The sequence below is a fragment of the Caretta caretta genome, chromosome 8 (assembly GCF_965140235.1).
Source record: "Caretta caretta isolate rCarCar2 chromosome 8, rCarCar1.hap1, whole genome shotgun sequence".
In the NCBI taxonomy this organism is placed as follows: Eukaryota; Metazoa; Chordata; order Testudines; family Cheloniidae; genus Caretta; species Caretta caretta.
Genome location: NC_134213.1, coordinates 92,461,002 through 92,483,267, shown reverse-complemented (window position 1 = coordinate 92,483,267; position 22,266 = coordinate 92,461,002). Strand labels below are relative to the sequence as shown.

The following is a 22,266-nucleotide window of genomic DNA, read 5'->3' as shown; positions in this document are numbered from 1 at the left end:
ATGTTGAGACTTATAGAAACCATCTTCAAATCACTCACCACACAAAGGACCAGCTTCCTCCAGGATACAACCAACTTCCTCTAGAAACTCCGCTACATTCACAACATCCCTTACAGTGACAGCATTGCTGCCTGCCTCAGATATTTACAAGATAATGCCAACCCTCAGATATCCACCCCAAACACATCATCAAATTCATCCTCACACATAATTTAATATTCAACAACAAACACATTGCCAAACCATGGCTATAGTCAAGGTACTAGGATGGCTCCAATATACCAATCTCTTCATTGGCCACCTTGAAGAAGAATTTCTGGAGAGATGCACTACGAAACCAGTGATATGCCTGATGGTCTGTCCAGAGGATGAAAATATCTAAACTCCCTCAGATTTCCACCACAACTTCAATAATCACGACCCATCCATTCGACTCGCTAGTGTGGGAGTGTTCTAGAGCAGAGGTTTCCAAACTTTTGCACTGATGACCCCTTTCACATAGCATGTCTGAGTGTGACCCCCCCCCCTTTATAAATTAAAAACACTTTTTATATATTTAACACCATTATAAATGCTGGTTGCAAAGCGGGGTTTGGGGTGGAGGCTGACAGCTAGCGACCCCCCCCACCCCACGTAATAGCCTTGTGACCCTCTGAGGGGTCCTGACCCCCAGTTTGAGAACCCCTGTTCTAGAGAATCAACTTCCTGGACACCAAAATCAGCTTCAACAATGGAATACTACAGACAACTATATATGAAACACCCACTGATCACCCCACCTACCGTGGGAATACACTGAAAGATCTAGCAAGCGTATGTACCATAGTAGTGTTGCAACAAAAACCAATTTGTCTGGGTTATTAAATAGAATGTGTTGTACACATAACTTGTATGCTAGTGGAGCCAATGTAATAAATTAACATTTTTATATAATTCACTTAATATTGCATTACGGTTTATTCTGAATGTTCCAGTTTAGATGACAAAATCCTGTTACGTAGTTACATCCTTTTTTTAAAAATTCTTTTAATCTTTTATCAAGGGATCAAAGATTAAAGGAAAATGACCACATTCTGGCCATTAACCGCACCCCGTTGGATAAGAGCATTTCCCATCAGCAGGCTATTGCACTGCTCCAACAATCCACAGGATCTTTACATCTGGTTGTTGCTAGAGAGTCAGTCCAAAGAAACAGCGGACCCTCTGCTGTCTTAAGTGACACAAATCCACCTGAGACTGTGAGTTATACTGTCAAAAATCAGTTTTTGGAAGGTGTTAGTGCTTTCTAAACATATGAAAGGATTTTTACAGTTTTAACTATTTTAGTTTTATAGCAGCTAACTGTATGTGCTTTTTAATTGTGTCTAAGAATGCAGGTATTTCATTTTAAAGTTATCATGCCCTAAATATGATGATTCCATTGCAAAGCTGCGTGAATTTGTTGTAAAGTAGATATTGGGGTTTTTGTGAGGGATCTGGTGTTGATGCTTTAGTCAGTTGACCCATTCTCAGTAGTGGAGCCTGCTTACAGAGGGGCAGGGTAGGGCAATTTACAAATTCACCTAATGCAAAACATTTTACCTTGGGCAATTGGACTCTGATTATGACTTAAAAGAGGGTAGGCAGTGTTTACTTTCAGCAGTCTCCACTGATCAGAATATGATTAACTCCCCAAAGCAATGTCTTATTTAAATAAAGTGACGCATACATGCATCGTTGTGAGGGGAACGTCTTGATTGCATGGTTAGTTTGCCAGTTTTTCATATCAACGTTCATATGTTGCTAGTCTCCACTGATTGTGAACCCACTAACTTTCTTGAGCGTGAGGGCTTATTGTATACTCGGTTATGTAATCTCACAGGTCCTGATAATTTAGTAGGGCCACACACGCCTGAGAATGGGGTTTGCAATATTGTGATCTTAATTTGTTATATTGGAAGCTTTGCTGGAGATCTTTTTCAGAGGGATTTTTGTTGTACTGGATAATTACTTCCCTCATGAAGATTGTAGAGCTAGTGAAATTTGAAGGTTTTAGTGGATAATCAATATTGTTTATTGCTCTGAAAATTTTAAAGAATTAAATTTTAACTGCTTTGTCATTAAAGCATTTGCACCAAACAGACTAACAAAACAAAATAGAAATATGTTTCTCTGTGGGGGGTCTTTAAACCTCCTTTATGATTTTTAACTGATCTTGGCCAAGATTTTCAGTATGCTAATAAATCCTTTATTCACAGAAGTCTTAAACCTGCCTGCTTTGCCTCATTTTGGTGTCTATGTAAGGTGATCATATGGCAGAGGAGTTCTCAGATTATCTTGTATGCCACAAGGTTGCAGTGCAAAATAGCTTAGAGAGATGCTTCCAATTCAGTATGGCAAAATGTATATTGTGCTCTTCATACAAAGCGTACTGGAGCTCTATTCAGCATGTAAGTAAAATAACAGAAGTAGGAAACTAGGCAAATATTAAACAAAAACTAGGTGAATGCAGACTTCTCACTTTTTTCCTCCCTATGGGTTGCAGTAAACTTTATTTTCCAGAAATTAAAATGGTAGTCTTTACTATTGTAAGAAATCCTAAATTGCCTTTATGTAGTCAAGAATGGTGTCTTATGAAAGTGAAAAAGCAAAATTTATGCAAAACCCATTGACTGACTGACCAAGACTCAATATGGCTCCAGTTGTATGTGGGGAAATTGCTCTGAATAAGATTATTAATAATTCCCAGCAGACATGAAAACTGGAAATACTGATTATTAACTGAAATTAAAATTTCCCTCTTCTATTAACTGCAGATTCAGTGGGGCCATGTTGAAGAAGTTGAACTGGTTAACGATGGCTCAGGATTAGGTTTTGGAATTGTAGGAGGAAAATCAAATGGTGTTGTTGTAAGGACTGTTGTTCCAGGCGGATTAGCAGATCGGGTAACTTGTTATTTTATGTCACTTCTTATTTGGTTTTAAAGTACAATAACTTCTTTTGACAGTTCTAAAATAAACTAATATATGTAAACAAAAGGAGTCTGATAGCATCAAAGACTGAATGCCAATATATATATTGTATATAGAAATAAATACATGTTCAAGGTATGATGACTGATAAAAAGTCAACACTGGAACTGAGCTAAGTTACTTCTCCGGCATGGCAGGGCTTTTATTGCATTCCAGATCAGACAGAAATATTAAAAGCTTGTCCAGCATTATATTTAGCATTCAATAAAATTTCAACCATTAGTCATCCGTGCTGGGACAGCTACTCTTAACAGACATGCAGATTCTGTATAGAATATATATATATTTGGTTACAACTTTACAGGGGTCAACTCTGCAAACGCACATTCTCATGTCTGTAATCTTTAATCATGCAGGTTGTCCCACGAAAGTAATGGCACGTACTTGCATGCAGGGCTGGCCTTATGAGTGAGCGATGTGGGCAACCGCCCAGGGTGCAATGGTCAGGGGGGTGCTATAGTCATGAGGCAAGGAGTGGATGGACCTGGGGTACAAGGCTGCGGAAGGGAGATTGGAATGGCTGGGGGAGGCAGTGCAGCCCAGGCTTGATGTGGGATGGTAGGGGAGGCAGCAGGGGCCAGGGGTTCCAAAATACAAGTTCACCCAGGGCATCATTTCCCCAAGGCCAGCCCAGTTGCATGAGTATATGTTCAAAGATCCAGTGCATGGGTTATTTATAAAGATTATTTATTTTTATGTGAAGAGGCTTGGGCCTGCGCAGAGCCCCACTGAAGTCAGTGATTCCTACACAGGTGCACGGATTCATCTGTCTGGATCAGATTGCAGCCTTGGGGTCTTAGTCTTTAAAGACCCAATCATGACCAGTACTAACTACCCTCAACTGAAGCATTTAACAGGGTTGGGATTTCAATGAGAGCTAACCTATGACTGGTTACTAACTGCTGCCCATAACCTTAGGTGTGCAAAAAAGACATGTTGCGTTTTAAAATATTAATGTAAGGCAAGAGGCAGGTTATAGCACATGCTCCAATTCAGAACAGAAATGAAAACTGGGTATTTGAAGAGCTGGAATGGAAAAAGTCAGCTGTTGCTTGAGAGCCTCCTCTATAAAACGGTCTGAAGTAATGAATACATTTTCACTTACTGTGAAACACCTCTTTTGCTGTGAGGAACAAAATATTTTGGCTTCCAATGACCGCTGTAAATTAAGATATTACTGTATCAGTTTCAATTGAACAAGAGGACCAATGCAGTTAAAAATGTGAAATATGGAGCACGTATATGCCAAAGCTCAATGAAGTAACACCAGTATTAATGTGCATGTTAGTTATTATGGGCGAAGTCCTCAGCTGGTATAAATCAGTGTACTTAAGTCAACAGGAATATGAAGATTTACACCAGCTGAGGCCATGGCCCTATGTATGTTTAGTATGGTTCTTTCTTACAGTAAAAATAACAGATTGGGTCTCAATCCAACCTTTTTTTTTGTTTGGGTTTTTTTGGTTTGTTTTTTTTTTTTTAAATAAATATGAGCAAAACTAGTCACGAGTGTAGTTCTGTTACATTCAGTGGAGTTAGTCACTTGAGTAAAGGCTAGTCATGTGAGTAAGACCTGCAGGGTTGAGTTTTTAACATTTGAGCTGTTCAGGTTCTTCAAATAGCCCTAAATCAAAATGCTGTGCTTTGTATCCCTAAAATCCTTTTCTGCTATTGGATAGCATAGTTCTCAGAGAAAATCTCAGACTACAGGGTTACAAAACAGTGTCCGCATTTATTTCCCAGTAAATATGAAATTTAACCTTTTTCTGATTAATTGTACCATTAAGAGCAATATGGTTTTACTTTTTTTTTTTTTTTTAAATCAGTTTGCTGTAGAACTGCTAACTGCTGTGGAAAAAGCAATGATTAATTGTGTTAGCATTTCCTTACGTTATTTGTTTTGTAGCATTGATTATTTTTTATGATATTTTCATGCACTAGCTGCCCCATGAAAATATACTACTCAATTTCAGTTCTGCAATGTAAAATTTTGGTCCAGTTATTAATTTTTTTTTTAAATGTTCCATGTTTGAAGGATGGGAGACTTAGAACAGGAGATCACATCTTACAGATTGGAGGAACCAATGTACAAGGAATGATCAGTGAACAAGTTGCCCAAGTGCTGAGGAACTGTGGGAATTCTGTTAGGATGGTGGTTGCAAGAGATCCAGCATGTGAGATTACTATGACCCCACCAACCCCTGTGAGCTTGCCTGTTGGTGCATTACCCTTTCCTCCAGACAGGGGTGTAAGTATCTGACATTTCCTCACAATTCTTCAAATAAGTTCTGCTGTGGCTTACAGCCAGAAAGAGAGAGCACAGCGTTCACAAGTGCTAAAGAGTTTCAGACAGACTGCAACATATTTTGTTATTTGAGCTTCCAAATATCATACCATAGTATTAAATGATCCTTATTTTAGCCATCAGTTGAGCCTTTTGTAGTCTTCTACAGTATACTATAAATACCTATTATCTCAGGGCCAGGCTGACCAGGGCAGTTTCAGTGTTGCAGAATTTATTACAAAGTGAGTGATTTGATTTAACGGGATCATAAACATTATTGATAAATGGAACGTTTAGATCTCCTTTCTAGCTTATTACATTCTTGCTCATCTGAGCTGGTTTAAAAAATGACGACTTTTTCTTTCCTAAAATCCAGCATGCACTATGACCAGAACAGAATTGTTCAGCACAGTGAGCTACTTCTCTTCATGAAACATAAGTGTAACATCTTCCTAGTCTACACGACTTTGATGGAAAATGTATTTTAAATATTTGAATCTTGTTTTAGCAAATCTCCTCCCGGTCATATTAAAGTTGCTTGGGTTTTTTTTTTTTTTTTTTTGAAGTCATCCTCTTCAGTTTTGAGTAATTAAAATCAACAAATGCTACACTAAGTGTACAGTAAGTCTGGAAGCATCAACAAAGCTGTGCTTGTACGCCATCTGCTACTAATGCGCTAGTTAGATTTAGGTGTGGAATCTCTGAGTAGCCTTTTTCTTTCTTCTCTTGTTCTTGATTATAACTTGGAATCTGAGAGGAGCTGTTCTTTAAAACACAACCTATGTTTGCACTCTTTCCCACTGGACCAGGTTGCTCCAAAGGCATCTCTTAGCTTCTGGTGGGGGAGAGAACCTCACTTCTCTCTGGAGAGATCCTTCTCTCTGAAGATAGGTGATGTTGAGCTATAATGGGGAACCGGTTCAGTTCTCCTCTGAAGTGAGGTTGCAGTAATAGCAGAGGATTGGGGAAGGGAAAGAGCCTACATTTCAAGTGGATGAGAATGGAAATGTTTCTACTTCCTCCTGTCTTTTCTCGTTTGCCCTCTCGAATTTTCCACCCCTTCAGGAGATACTAATGCAGCCAAGAAGACATTGGTTAAATAAATGTCATCCTGAGTTCTTTGAGCTTGGTGTCTTGAAAGCAGGACATGTGTAGTGCTCTGAAAACAGGCATTTCCTAAAGAATCTATATAGCCACGTAGAATCACTTGCTGGCTCTGTCACATTTTCCAAGACTATATATACAGCCTTAACTTTTCCTCCCCTAGCATATATTATTTTCACATTTCCTGTGTTAGAGACTGACCTTGCAGATTGACTTGTTCAGCAGTATACATGTTCCATAGATCAAGCTGCAGCAATCCTGCATGCTCTAGCTGCTGCAAGCTTTCTAAAATGTCCTCCTTTCTGCTGTTAGTTTTTGTACTGTTTTTTCCACCGCTTTGCAGAGTCTTTCAGGTTTCTGAGACATCTAGCAATAAACTCAGATATTGCTAGTCATGACATCTATTGCATTCTTTGTTGGCAGAACCCAGGCATTTAGATTGAAGAAGTATCTGGTCAATTTGCTGATAGATTAGTCTTTGCAGAAATTGACAGCAGTAGCTAATCTGAATGTGTTTTTCCCTGCTTCATTTATTGTACTTGTTAAAGGCAGGTCACGAAAATCACTTTGCACCAAGGAATCTACTGCACAAGAAAGATAGCAGTTTTTTACTACCAGAATCTCGTTCTACTCTGACTTCTGAGAAAGCATTTACTAGCTGAGAATTTTACAATGGCAAGATTTTTCCAGCTTTATGATTACCGCTTAAATCAGCAGAAATATGTCTTGAATTGCCCATTAGTTTGTTGTATATTAAACCACTAATTTTGCATTAAGCTACCTCAGTTCTCTACCACAGTTTCTAAATCCACACTACTCTGTGTATATAAGGAAACAGAAAATCTCATACAGTTAGTCATGTGCAAGGCATATATACCTACAACCTACCAATTTAGCCACAGCTCGGGAATGGGCTGTTTATGTTTGGGATTGTGTGTCTATATTTCCCAGAATCCACCCGTTAAATCCATATTCTACTACTCCACTTCCAGTAACGTGCCATAGATGAATATTTTTGCAGAATTAGGAAATGGCATCAGTCATTCTGCGAAGTGCCTCTGGCACTAAGGTTTCTGGTGTTGCCTTTGAAGGAAAGGTCTTGGACTGTCAAAATGGCTCTGCGTGGAGAGAAACAACCAAAGATCAAGTGAGCAAATACATAACGGCGGACGGTGAGGGCCAGCTTCAGGGGACCAATCCATAAATTTCTCCTGGGATCAGATCGTGTCTGAATACCTTATTTAATTGTGGTTAAGAAAACATTGAACAGATGATTCAGAAGCCAAAAGATAGTGCCAAGTTATGTACTATTCCATTCTTCTCTGTTCTTGTTTCCCTTTTTATGATGAATCTTCTTATCTTTTTTTTAAGCTGTAAAGCTTTTTTAAAAATTCTCCAGATTTTCTCCCCACTCCCATGTTTTAACTTGTGTTCAGTGGAAGTGATTTTTTTTTAATGTAGCTTTGACTTCCTGTTGTCACTTCACGTTCTAAACAAGTCCTTTGAAGCTTCCACTTCTCTGTGCGGTCTGGTCCGGTCCAGTCCAAATCAGGATAGTAATCATTTCAAACTTGCACTTAAATGTAATTAAGTAGATATGCATATGATTGATATAAAATTAAAGTGGTGTCTTGCACACCTAGCTTTGTCTTGAACACCATATTTTAAAATGTGCTATATGCGTTTGTTGGATATAATTACCAAAAAGTGCTTATTGTGTTTTTTTTCCGGTAGCATCCACAGTATGTTTGGTGCTTTCCAAACATAGGAGTGTAATGATCTCTGTCCGAAGGAGCTCATGAGCATGTTTTACACTAAACAGAACAAGTGTGTGGTTTCTTTAATGATTATAAGGAATCAAAATATTTTCCATTAATAGGGTCTACAAGAAAAATAATTTTTGATAAAGCCAGGGGACTGAGAGCCAAGTATTTTCTCTCTTCCACTGGCATGGTGTCATGTACCTGAAGCAGTTCTCTATTCCCATCTCTAAATATTTAACATCGGGTTGACGTCATCAAAATATTAGTAATGCAGGCATTTAAAAAAAATCCTATTTTTATAGGTGAAAAAATTAACCAATAGAGACTTTCCAAAGCACTTACTGTCTGACAGTGGGTACTGTGATAAGCATGGTCCCTGGGCTGTATATGAATATTTTATGTATTTACAGATACTTGTTTCTGATATCATATATATTATATAGTCAAGATTTTCAAAAGTGGCTAGTGATTTTGGGTGCCCAAATTGACACCTTTATTTTCTATCCTCTGGAAGCGAGACCCCTTTTGAGGTGTCCATAGTTGGTCTAGCAAAATCACTGGTCACTTCTTCAACCCTTAGCCTGTAATTTTAAATGTTAGTGATATAACAAACTTTTTTTTTTTTACTGTAATGTGGAAATTCAGTTTTATAAACTGTATAATATTTTATTTCTAGACTAACACTCTTTTTGATACCTATGATGTGGAGCTTACAAAAAAAGATGGACAAAGCCTTGGTATAACAATTGTTGGATATACTGGAACATCTGATGTAGGTGAGTTATATATCAGTCAGTGCTGACTGATTATGAAAGACTAGAGCAGAGGTTTATCAAATGCCCAGACTGGCCTTATGTTTTTGCTGAAGTCTTTGGTACACGCCACATAGCTCAACATGCACTTTCATTTCTTTAATGAGTTTGATGTCTGAGATTTGAAGACCTATTAGATTATCCAGTTCATCTCTCTGACAGTGCAGGACTGTGAGCATCTCAACAGTGTTTAATGTGTGTGCCATCTTCACAAGGTGATCCTTTTTCAGCAGACCGCTATTTCATACTTTGCATTAGTGTCTGAGCTCTGGGAGCACACCAAAATATCTGTACGTAATTATGGGTTCACAGAGTGCTTTTGTCCAACTCTACACATGAGAAAGAAGGAAAGCTTTTTGTGATTTCTACATACCCTCTTACAGAATATATCTATACAATAGAAAAGTGCATTTGTGTGAGATTTTTCACAAGGGACTTCTCTGATTTAAATTATTGAATTGCTAAAACTAAATGTAAGAGGATGAGCAAGGCCTTTATCCAGCAAAGCACTTAAGCACATGCTTCACTTCTAAGCATAAATACTCCCCTTGAAGTCAAATTCATCATATGTAAGTGATTTGGTGGGTCAAAGCCTGTGTAGGCATGGAAGCTGACCTAACATAGAAAGGGCCTTTTCTGAGCAGGGTGAATCAAGTAGGGCAGTATAAGGAGGCTTGCATTGCTGCTCTTATCTTGAGTGCAGATTTTGAATCCTAAATAACTACTAATTATGTGAGTGTTGTGATTTCAATGCTCATTTGTGACTAGGAGGAGGTGCAACTTCATTCCACTTGTGGTCCCAGGCCTCCAGAGGCGCACGGTTCTTAAGCTCTAAATAAATGTGTGCTTAACAAAAGGCCCAAATTAGTGCTTTCATTTATTTATTCATTCGTTGGTTTTTGTTTTGTTTTTTAAAGCAGATTCTTCAGGGATCTTTGTGAAAAATATAATACCTGGCAGTGCTGCAGATCACAGTGGCCTTATACAAGTCCAGGACAAAATTATTGCTGTAAGTAAAATATTTCATTTGGATCCAATTTTGGAACTAGTGGTTATTTTACATATATTTGGATTTTTAAAACACACTCTACTAGAGCTTGTTCTTCATTCATTCAGTGCTAAAGCACATCCCGTTTGTAAAAGAGAGGAACATTGGCAAATTTATGACTGTCAGCAAGAATTAGTATTTGAGCTTATAGCTCTGGTTTGCAGTGGTTAGATTATTAATGTACTGCCAAAAATGAGAGAGAATGGTAAATAGTAAAACAGGATAGATGTTTGGATTGAAGCATTTTAGAGCAGGGATCTTGACTTAGGGCCTGATTAAAGTACTGAGCATCTTCAGCTCCTGTTAAAATTAGTGGGATTTGAAGGTGCTTGAGACTTTGCAGAATTGTGTCCTTTATGCCCATCTATAAGTATTTAACATCGAGTTGACGTCCTCAAAATATTATAACGCAGGTATTAAAAAAAATCCTATTTTTTATAGGTGGAAAAAAATTAAAACCTGCTGGATAAATGTCAGGGCCATGTTAACATGAAATGGCTAACTTTGCATTCCTAATACAAGTAGGAATAACTCTATAAAGATTTCTTAACATGGAAAGAGAGATCTGACTTTTATAAAGTGCATATAAAATATTTGGGAGCAAATGTTTTGCAGATACAATGCCTAAACTGAAAAGGAGTACTTGTGGCACCTTAGAGACTAACCAATTTATTTGAGCATAAGCTTTGGTGAGCTACAGCTCACTTCATCGGATGCATACTGTGGAAACTGCAGAAGACATTATATACACAGAGACCATGAAACAATACCTCCTCCCACCCCACTCTCCTGCTAGTAATAGCTTATCTAAAGTGATCACTCTCCTTACAATGTGTATGATAATCAAGTTGGGCCATTTCCAGCACAAATCCAGGTCTTCTCACCCCCTCTCACCCCCCCCACACACACAAACTCACTCTCCTGCTGGTAATAGCTCATCCAAACTGACCACTCTCCTTACAATGTGTATGATCATCAAGGTGGGCCACTTCGAGCATAAATCCAAGTTTAAACTTGGAATTCATTGTTCTCAGATCCAAGGGTTTGGGTCTGTGGTCACCTATGCAAATTGGTGAGGCTTTTTATCCAACATTTCCCAGGAAAGAGGGGGGTGCAAGTGTTGGGAGGATTGTTCATTGTTCTTAAGATCCAAGGGTCTGGGTCTGTAGTCACCTAGGCAAATTGGTGAGGCTTTTTACCAAACCTTGTCCAGGAAGTGGGGTGCAAGGTTTTGGGAAGTATTTTGGGGGAAAGACGTTTCCAAACAGCTCTTCCCCAGTAACCAGTATTTGTTTGGTGGTGGTAGCGGCCAATCCAAGGACAAAGGGTGGAATATTTTGTACCTTGGGGAAGTTTTGACCTAAGCTGGTAAAGATAAGCTTAGGAGGTTTTTTCATGCAGGTCCCCACATCTGTACCCTAGCGTTCAGAGTGGGGGAGGAACCTTGATATGGATTTATGCTGGAAATGGCCCACCTTGATTATCATACACATTGTAAGGAGAGTGGTCAGTTTGGATGAGCTATTACCAGCAGGAGAGTGAGTTTGTGTGTGTGGTTTTTGGAGGGGGGTGGGGGAGTGAGAAAACCTGGATTTGTGCTGGAAATGGCCCACCTTGATTATCATACACATTGTAAAGAGAGTGGTCACTTTGGATGGGCTATTACCAGCAGGAGAGTGGGGTGGGAGGAGGTATTGTTTCATGGTCTCTGTGTATATAATGTCTTCTGCAGTTTCCACAGTATGCATCCGATGAAGTGAGCTGTAGCTCACGAAAGCTTATGCTCAAATAAATTGGTTAGTCTCTAAGGTGCCACAAGTACTCCTTTTCTTTTTGCGAATACAGACTAACATGGCTGTTACTCTGAAAAATGCCTAAACTGTCACAGCCTGGCCTCTCCCTCATTTGGTGCTCTCTTGTATTTACAGCTGCAGTTTTGTGTGCATAGTCTAGTCAAGGGTCAACAGAGCTTACCCACTTCTCATTTGGGGACTGTGGAGTCCAGGTTAGATGAGTCTACCCACTTTTTTTTTTTTTTTAAACCACTATGCACTGATTGCGTACATAGTTGTTTGCATATTTATGTGTGGAGGCGTGGTAGAGGTTGGCAGAAAACTTATGCTATGATCTGAACAGACTGTTAGTCTCTCAAACTCATCCAGGAAGCTCTCTCTATGCACAGTAGTGTGCGAGTTGCTGTCTGCACACAGTAACTCTGCTGAAAAGCAAACTTATTTTACGTTTCTGTAAATCTAGTAGAATTGCTGTTTTGTATTTGCCCATGCTGCTATCATGGAGACTGTTTTCTTTTGTATTTTCTTTTAAGAATAAACTTTGAAGATGGCATTTATCTGATTATTTTGAAGTAGCTGAATTAATGCAATTCTTCTTTTGCAAACGTTGCAGTCTGTGAGGGCCATTAGTATAACTGTTAGAGATGAGTTGCACTGTTGGTTTACATATCTCTGCGAATGTTAGAACTCGACCATAATCTGATGTCTATAATCTGCTGTTTCTATACTAGGTTGATGGGATTAATGTTCAGGATTGCTCCAACCAAGAAGTGGTGGAGTCGCTGCGGCGCACTGGCCAGGTGGTGCACCTTACCTTGCTTCGACAGAAACCTCCTCATGCTTCTTTCTCTTCAGGAAGATCTTTAGAGCGAGGTAGTTCTTTTCCTCCCTTTGCCATTGGTTCATTTAATTTTTCTTCCGATTTATAATGACCAAAATAAACCTTTAGGGCCTGTTCCTGTGAGCTGCTGAGCAACCATAAATCTTGGGCTTAAGGATCTTCTGCAAAGAATCAGACCCTTTGATGTGGGGTGGAAGGGTGTGTGGGGAGTGAAGTAGAGTTGACAGCAAAGTTCCTGTAAACTGAACAAGGAAGCTGCTAGTGGATACTGGTTATCATATCATGTATCCTGTGTACTACCTGGCTGACTTAAGTTTTTTTTTGGATCTTTACAGTGCAGCCAAATATGCCAGCCTTAGTCCTGTCTGGAGCTGTAGAGACAGAAACTAATTTGGATAGTGAGACTGAGGAGGATCAAGAGGACAAAGATAACTTTGAAAATGAAAAGAAGCAAAATCTACACAAAATAGGTAAAACACCTTGTAGTTTTTTCTTTCCTCTCCTGTATATCTATTGACTTCTTGAAATTCATTTCTTTAACCTAATTTTCATAATGATGTGACCGTTTGGCTTCCTTTTCCTTGAACAATGTTAATTTTCTGCTCTTCAGTGCTTTTTTATTTAACTAAAACTAAAATTGCTGTGTTTTCTCATTTACTTGCAAGAGGTTTTTTTTTTTTTTGTAAGTACATGGGAAAGGTGCCAGATGGACAGCCCTGTCACAGACCTTTGGCTCTGATTCTTAGAGATGTTGGGCACCTTTCTGGAATGGACACAGATGTGATAGTGTGCAAACTGTGGCTGTGCAAGCTTCCCTTGACTATCTTGTCAATGTGTCTCAACCCTGATCTGCATGACCTGCCTTTAGGGATGAGTTCAGACTCCACAGACATTCAGTCCCTGATCTCCTTGTTCAGGGTAACAGCTGTGCTGTTGCTTTTTGGTATGTGGATACCTGCCCACTCTGAATTCAAAGAATACGTCATCTCATATCTGACCAGCCACAGATGTACAGTGGCAATCCGTTTTTGTCACTGTTAACTTGGGCTGAATTTGAATGGGTGACCAAGAGCTTAATGATATTTTCAGTCTAACTAAAAAGAGATTGCTAGGTGAAGTAGGAAATCACTATCTAGGCAAGGGACATGGATTGCTACAGGGAACTTTAAACAAGCAGACAAAGGTACAATGTGACCTCATGGCTGGAAGTTAAAGCTAGACAAATTTTAAACTAGAAATAAGGCGTTTGTGGGGGGTTTTTGGTTAAGTCGGGATAATTGATGATTGGAACAGATTACCAATGGATGGGGTGGATTCTATATCCGTTGAAGTCTTTTTAAAATCAAAATTGCATGTCTTTCTAAAAGAGATGCTCTTATTTCACTGCAAGTTATTGGTTTCAGTGCAGGAATTTCTGGGTGAAATTATATTGCTTATGTTAAAGAAATCAAACTAGATTATCATAATAAATTTTAAGATCAGAAGGAATTATTAAGTGTTTTTAAATCATAGGATCTTTCATCCTCAAAATCCCTGTATTTTTGGTAAATTTAATTGCATTTTAAAGACAACCTGGACATGGAGAAGAAAAATGATAATTCAGATGTTCAATACTATGTGTCCTCGATTACACATGATGCTGCTGTGGCTATTTAGGTCCAAAATTAATCAGTATAGTGATGGGTGTTTGAATTGGAACTTTTTTTTTTTTAAAATGCATTTCACTGATGTTTACATGTATGATTTAAGTGTGAGTTGAAAGAGGGAACATTGCTTGGATTCACAGGAAAAAATGGTAAAATCGATAGAATTTGACTGAGGTTCTTAGTAACACCCACTAAAGGTTCATAATCAGGTGCATGTTCACTCTGATATTTTTTTAAAATGTCTCTGAATCTAAAATTGTATGCAAAACACCAAGTAGACAATGTAAAGCGCCCTCTTCCCCCCCTCCTTCCCCCCAACTGAAGTCAGTAGAGTGCTGTTTGGGCATAGAGGTTTGCCCATGCAAAGCTCATGGCAAGTGATGGTAGAAAACACTGGAATGAAGGACAAAAGACAAATGTTACAGGAATAAAATCATGAATTTCCTTTTGGTTTGTAATGTAAGTCTTGAGGGGTTTGTAAATCTTTCTAAATATTTTTACTGGAGGTAAATATGAGGGTTTTTACCTATCATGGAAGAAATTCTCTTGAGTCAAGGACAAGGCACATGGACAGGTCAGGAGTTGCCAGGCATAGAGAGTTGTGTGAGAGAAGGCACAAAGAGTGAGGGTGAAGGCAACAAAGTGTAGTAGTTGATTCTGAAGCTTGTGCAGAACAGAGAAAGACAGTGAAGGGAGGGTGGGGGGGAAAAGCTGGACAGAGAAGTATGTGGAGGCAAAGTTGTGTAGAATCATAGAATATCAGGGTTGGAAGGGACCTCAGGAGGTCCTCTAGTTCAACCCCCTGCCCAAAGCAGGTCCAATCCCCAACTAAATCATCCCAGCCAGGGCTTTGTCAAGCCTGACCTTAAAAACTTCAAAGGAAGGAGATTCCACCACCTCCCTAGGTAATGCATTCCAGTGCTTCACCACCCTCCTAGTGAAAATTTTTTTCCTAATATCCAACCTAAACCTCTCCCACTGCAACTTGAGACCATTACTCCTCATTCTGTCATCTGTTATCACTGAGAACAGTCTAGATCCATCCTCTTTGGAACCCCCTTTCAGGTAGTTGAAAGCAGCTATCAAATCCCCCCTCATTCTTCTTTTCCGCAGACTAAACAATCCCAGATCCCTCAGCCTCTCCTCATAAGTCAAGTGTCCCGGTCCCCTAATAATTTTTGTTGCCCTCTGCTGGACGTTTTCCAGTTTTTCCACATCCTTCTTGTAGCGTGGGGCCCAAAACTGGACACAGTACTCCAGATGAGGCCTCACCAATGTCGAATAGAGGGGAACGATCACGTCTCTCAATCTGCTGGCAATGCCCCTACTTATACATCCCAAAATGCCATTGGCTGCCTTGGCAACAAGGGCACACTGTTGACTCATATCCAGCTTCTCGTCCACTGTAACCCCTAGGTCCTTTTCTGCAGGACTGCTGCCGAGCCATTCGGTCCCTAGTCTGTAGCGGTGCATTGGATTCTTCCATCCTAAGTGCAGTACTCTGCACTTGTCCTTGTTGAACCTCATCATATTTCTTTTGGCCCAATCCTCTAATTTGTCTAGGTCCCTCTGTATCCGATCCCTACCCACCAGCATATCTACCTCTCCTCCCAGTTTAGTGTCATCCGCAAACTTGCTGAGGGTGCAATCCACACCATCCTCCGGATCATTAATGAAGATATTGATACTGGCCCCAGGACCGACCCTTGGGGCACTTCACATGCCAACTAGACATGGAGCCATTGATCACTACCCATTGAGCTTGACAATCTAGCTAGCTTTCTATGCACCTTGTAGTCCATTCATCCAGCCCATACTTCTTTAACTTGCTGGCAAGAATACTCTAGGAGACTGTATCAAAAGCTTTGCTAAAGTCAAGGAATAACACTTCCACTACTTTCCCCTCATCCACAGAGCCAGTTATCTCGTCATAGAAGGCAATTAGATTAGTCAGGCATGACTTGCCCTTGGTGAATCCATGCTGACTATTGCTGATCACTTTCCTCTCCTCTAAGTGCTTCAGAATTGATTCCTTGAGGACCTGCTCCATGATTTTTCCAGGGACTGAGGTGAGGCTGACTGGCCTGTAGTTCCCAGGATCCTCCTTCTTCCCTTTTTTAAAGATGGGCACTACATTAGCCTTTTTGCAGTCGTCCAGGACCTCCCCCGATCGCCATGTGTTTTCAAAGATAATGGCCAATGGCTCTGCAATCACATCCACCAACTCCTTTAGCACTCTCGGATGCAGCGCATCTGGCCCCATGGACTTGTGCTCCTCCAGCTTTTGTAAATAGTCCCAAACCACTTCTTTCTCCACAGAGGGCTGGTCACCTCCTCCCCATGCTGTGCTGCCCAGTGCAGTAGTCTGGGAGCTGACCTTGTTCGTGAAGACAGAGGCAAAAAAGCATTGAGTACATTAGCTTTTTCCACATCCTCTGTCACTAGGTTGCCTCCTTCATTCAGTAAGGGGCCCACACTTTCTTTGACTTTCTTCTTGTTGCTAACATACCTGAAGAAACCCTTCTTGTTACTCTTAACATCTCTTGCTAGCTGCAACTCCAAGTGTGATTTGGCCTTCCTGATTTCACTCCTGCATGCCTGAGCAATATTTTTATACTCTTCCCTGATCATTTGTCCAATTTTCCACTTCTTGTAAGCTTCTTTTTTGTGTTTAAGATCAGCAAGGATTTCACTGTTAAGCCAAGCTGGACGCCTGCCATATTTACTATTCTTTGTACACATCAGGATGGTTTGTCCCTGTAACCTCAATAAGGATTCTTTAAAATACAGCCAGCTCTCCTGGATGCCTTTCCCCCTCATGTTGTTCTCCCAGGGGATCCTGCCCATCAATTCCCTGAGGGAGTCAAAGTCTGCTTTTCTGAAGTCCAGGGTCCGTATCCTGCTGCTCTCCTTTCTTCCTTGTGTCAGGATCCTGAACTCAACCATCTCCTCGTCACTGCCTCCCAGGTTCCCATCCACTTTTGCTTCCCCTACTAATTCTTCCCTGTTTGTGAGCAGCAGGTCAAGAAGAGCTCTGCCCCAGTTGGTTCCTCCAGCACTTGCACCAGGGAATTGTCCCCTACACTTTCCAGAAACTTCCTGGATTGTCTGTGCACAGCTGTATTGCTCTCCCCGTAGATATCAGGGTGATTGAAGTCTCCCATAAGAACCAGAGCCTGCGATCTAGTAACTTCCGTTAGTTGCCGGAAGAAAGCCTCGTCCACCTCATCCCCCTGGTCTGGTGATCTATAGCAGACTCCCACCATGACATCACCCTTGTTGCTCACACTTCTAAACTTAATCCAGAGACTCTGAGGTTTTTCTGCAGTTTCATACCGGAGCTCTGAGCAGTCATACTGCTCTCTTATATACAATGCAACTCCCCCACCTTTTCTGCCCTGCCTGTCCTTCCTGAACAGTTTATATCTATCCATGACAGTACTCCAGTCATGTGAGTTATCCCACAAAGTCTCTGTTACTCCAGATCACATCATAATTCCTTGACTATGCCAGGACTTCCAGTTCTCCCTGCTTGTTTCCCAGGCTTCTTGCATTTGTATATAGGCACTTGAGATAACTCGCTTATCGTCCCTCTTTCTCAGTATGAGGCAGGAGCCCTCCCCTCTTGTGCTCTCCTGCTCGTGCTTCCTCCTGGTATCCCACGTCCCCACTTACCTCAGGGCTTTGGTCTCCTTCCCCCGGTGAACCTAGTTTAAAGCCCTCCTCACTAGGTTAGCCAGCCTGCTTGCGAAGATGCTCTTCCCTCTCTTCATTAGGTGGAGCCCGTCTCTGCCTAGTACTCCTCCTTCTTGGAACACCATCCCTTGGTCAAAGAATCCAAAGCCTTCTCTCTGACACCACCTGCGTAGCCATTCGTTGACTTCCACGATTCGACAGTCTCTACCCAGACCTTTTCCTTGCATGGGGAGGATGGAGGAGAACACCACTTGCGCCTCAAACTCTTTTATCTTTCTTCCCAGAGCCACGTAGTCTGCAGTGATCCGCTCAAGGTCCTTCTTGGCAGTATCATTGGTGGTCATGTGGAGAAGCAGGAAGGGTAGCGATCCGAGGGCTTGATGAGTCTCGACAGTCTCTCCGTCACATCGTGAATCCTAGCTCCTGGCAAGCAGCAGACTTCTCTGCCGCCCCAACCGGGAAAAGATAGATGACTCAGTCCCCCTTCCCTTGGGAGCAGTGGTCGTGGAACCCCCATCCCTAGGACAGTGCATCTCATGCCTTCCAATCGGCAGTCTCCTTCTGTTCCCTTCCCTCAGATGTATGATCTAGTCCACTCTAGGGCTTTGAAGGTGGCATATGATGCTGGCATATGGTGTGGAAGATTAAAGAAAGCTGTGAAGGGCTTTGACGAAGAGCTGGGCTGCAGGCATGATCGTAGGATGATATTTTGCAGTTGCATTTCGGATGGGTTTGAGAGCTGGAGAACAGGAGGTTGCAGTATTTAAGACATGAGGTAGTAAACCATGACATTTTTCAGCGGTGGGAATGAAAAGGTATAGATGCATTTCTGGTTATGCTGGAGGGAAAGACAAGAGCATTTAGCGACTCTACTTATGTAGAGGAAAAGGAGTTGATGATGCCAAGGGACAGGGAAGGTGATAGAGTTGCTAAAATAATGGAGGAGAGAGGGAGGTTTATTTGAAGAAAGATGAGTGCAGGTTTTGCCATACTAAGCTTGAGGCGGTGGCAGGACATCCATGAGGGAGAAGCCAGAGCGCGAGTTGTAGATAGAAGACTGAACAGGGGTAGTGCCTCTCTTTATCTATTTCTTTTCAGTAAGTACTTCTGTTCTGTACAAAGGCTGATCTGTAGTCTCTCAGCTCAGTGTCCTGGAATTTAAGCAGTGTAGGCATTTATTGATGTTTCAGGCAGGATAATGCAGTTAATCTGGTGATGCTGGGTTTGAGTACTGTTACTCTTTGGACTTCTACAGACTAATGACAGTGGAATGGTTTTAAAACTGGGTAAAGCGTTCTGTGGTATATAATATCCTACAGCCCCTAATCAAGAGTCCTTGCTTGGTAGGACTTAATTTCATTACAAAAGAAAAAAGGCTCAAGATACTCACATTTATCAGCTACAACATGCTTTTTCATAACCTTGTATCTCTTTTGCTTGCCTAACATTTAAAAGCATCCATTTTAGTTGGAAACTTTGTTCAGACTGAAACACTATTTCTAAAATTTCAGCCCGGAACAGAATTTAATGGCCAGTTTAAATTACAAAAATGGCTGCCTAATTTGGAAATGCTGACGGGCTCTTAATTGTAATGGTGCTAAAGTAAACACTGCTAATTTAAGGCCCTGCCTAAACTCTGGAAGTGCCTTTTAAAAGTTAATGTAGAAGGTGAGTTGTGTAAAACACGAACTGTTTTCCTTTAGGCCCAATTGGGCTACATTTTTATTAAATTTTCCTGAAGAGGTATTAAATAGTGATGCTGGCCCGCTAAACCATTTTTAAACAACTCTCTCATGATACATGGTTCAGGAAACAGTGTGCATGGGGCCTTAAACTTTCTGCTGTTAGACTAGAGAGGCAATTAACATACAGCTGCATCTGTAAGTGTGAAGACTGGACGAGTGCTTGCTTGTTTTGTGCAGCAGTATATAAAACCTGAGGAGAGAATTATGAATCCAAATGTGGATAGAGAACAGCATGTAACATTAGGGAGCAAAAAGCTATTGGAGAAATCAAAAAGCTATGCTGTTTGAGAAATTTTTAATCCAACAGTTACAAAGTGAAAGACACATTGCTACATAGTGAGCATATGAGAAGGGGAGAAGAGAAGATCTGCAAGACAAAGAAAGAGGTCAGCGTTTGAAAGTTCCAGGGATCCAGATCTTAGCCTATACTTAAAAGTTAGGCTGGCATAGTTACATTGGTCGGAGGTCTGAAAAAAACGCACCCTTGATCGACATAGTTATGTCAACCTACCTCCAGTGTAGGAGCAGCTGTGTTGACAGAAGAATGCTTCTGTCAACATAGCTAACTTTGGTCGGGGAGGTGGTGTTTCTACACCAATGGGAAAACCCCTATCATCGGTGTAGGCTGTGTCTATTCTACGGGGTTATACCAACAGAGCTATGCCTGTAAAGTCTCTGTAGTGTAAACACACCTCAAAAAAAGTGTTGTATTCCAGGAAACCTAGTAAGTAACTAGTAATACTAGTACGATGGGGAAGAAAAGCTACATCTGATGAAGTGAGCTGTAGCTCACGAAAGCTTGTGCTCAAATAAATTGGTTAGTCTCTAAGATGCCACTAGTACTCCTTTTCTTTTTACATGAAAGCAGAGAGTAAAGAGGTAAAGTTCTGAAGATACAGAATGTTACTGCTAATGCAAACCATTGCTGGGAAGCAATTCCATTTCTGAGGCCTTGTCTAATATAGATAATATAGCATGTGCCGCAAACTATGAAAAACCAACCCAGAGAAGTGACCAAGAAATGGGGGGGGGAAAGGAATCTCATGGTACTGAGTGAAGGCATTGGAATTAATATGCTTGAACCAAACCTCTAGATCGAAAATCTTTTAAATTTTCAGGAAGTTCTCTTTAATGGGCTGAGCCCCAAAAAATCAAATAAGGACATGTGAATTTCGGGATTGTTTTAAGGATGGGGGAATGATCTTAATTTTCAGTTAACTGAACGCATTTAAGAGTCTGATCCTGAGAGGTGTTGAGTGAGCATTCATGGTGGTCATAGAAGTGCATATCTGACTCCACTGGGAGTTTCAGATGTTCAGCGCTTTTCAGGTTGAGGCCATAATTTTGTAGCAGAAAAAGGGAGTTCATAGATTCATATATTATAAAGCCAGAAGGGACCACGAGTTTGTAAGCTAACTCTGGTTAAACTAACTGTCGGTGTCTGGATAATCAGGACAGAGGTGACAAGTCTGGTAGATTCTGGGTGTAGTCGGACCCTGGTTTGGGACCACCTGATCCTGAACCCTGAGATGGGGGTGGGGGAATTATTTTCTTACCAGGTGTCCATGGGGAGGTTAAACCCTATCCTAGTGTGAGGATGCAGTTGACTGTAGGGGAACACATGAGGCCCCTGTTAGCAGGGCTGGCCTCAATGCTGACCTACTCCATTATCTGAGGACAAGATTGGGAGTATTTCTCGGAGATACTGAGTGGAGTTAAAATAGCCCTGGATTGCCCAGAGAGGCTAACTCAGGAGATCCGGTTCCTGACTGTTGCTAGCTATAGGTGAGGAGCTACACCCTGGAGTTGGGGTGTCTGGACAAGAGGATGCTCCCCCAGAAGCCCCACTTAGTGATGAAATGATGCCAGTGCCCCAATAGGATGGGGGCATCCTAACTAGAGGGACCAACTTGGCCAGAGATCAGAGGGAGGATGAGATCCTCAGCCAGGCCTATGACCAGCTGTCAGTGGACAACAGAGAGGTAATAGACCACATCGAGCAGAGCAGTACCCACAATTTACGCTCCGGGCTGAGCGACTATATCATCAGGAGAGAGACTGAGCGGCTGGTGAAGTTTGATCACAGTTCCTCGTTGCCCAGTCTCATCAGTGCAAGCTCATGTGGCTGGTTCATGCTGCCTCCGCTGCAGGCCACCTCAGCATGAGGAGACTGTGGCCAGGATTCTAGGCTGCTTCTACTGGCCTGGAAATCAACAAGAGGTCAAAGACGTCTGTAGCTCGTGTCCCAAGTGACAGCTCATTGGGTCTAAAGAGGGGTGGCCAAAGCCCCACTCGTCCCACTCCCATTTGAGAGAATCAGGATGGATCTGCTCAGACCCTTAGAAAAGAGTGCAGCTGGATATAAATGTATACTGGTTAGACTTGATAATGCCACCTGATATCTGAAAGCAGTCCCATGGCACTGCCCCAGTGCAAAGACTATTGCAGCAGAACTGCTAATGGTCTTTGCCCGCATCAGTGTGCCTAAAGAAATCCTAGCCAACTGAGGCACTAATTTTGTGT

At 41.3% G+C, this 22,266-nt stretch overlaps 1 protein-coding gene across 6 annotated transcripts in view; it reads left to right on the top strand.

The window, feature by feature from the left end:
* Positions 1–22,266, top strand: part of PATJ (PATJ crumbs cell polarity complex component) — a 211,293-nt gene that overhangs the window by 14,164 nt on the left and 174,863 nt on the right. For 4 of the 6 annotated variants that reach the window (XM_048861224.2, XM_048861229.2, XM_048861225.2 and 1 more), the window contains 7 exons: positions 1,043–1,238; positions 2,796–2,924; positions 5,047–5,259; positions 8,839–8,938; positions 9,892–9,983; positions 12,547–12,688; positions 12,992–13,126. In XM_048861224.2, coding sequence (XP_048717181.2) covers positions 1,043–1,238; positions 2,796–2,924; positions 5,047–5,259; positions 8,839–8,938; positions 9,892–9,983; positions 12,547–12,688; positions 12,992–13,126 — 1,007 coding nt within the window. Of the gene's footprint in view, positions 1–1,042; positions 1,239–2,307; positions 2,430–2,795; positions 2,925–5,046; positions 5,260–8,838; positions 8,939–9,891; positions 9,984–12,546; positions 12,689–12,991; positions 13,127–22,266 lie in introns of those variants that run through there. The other 2 variants (XM_048861226.2, XM_075131790.1) reach the window with 2 other exon arrangements.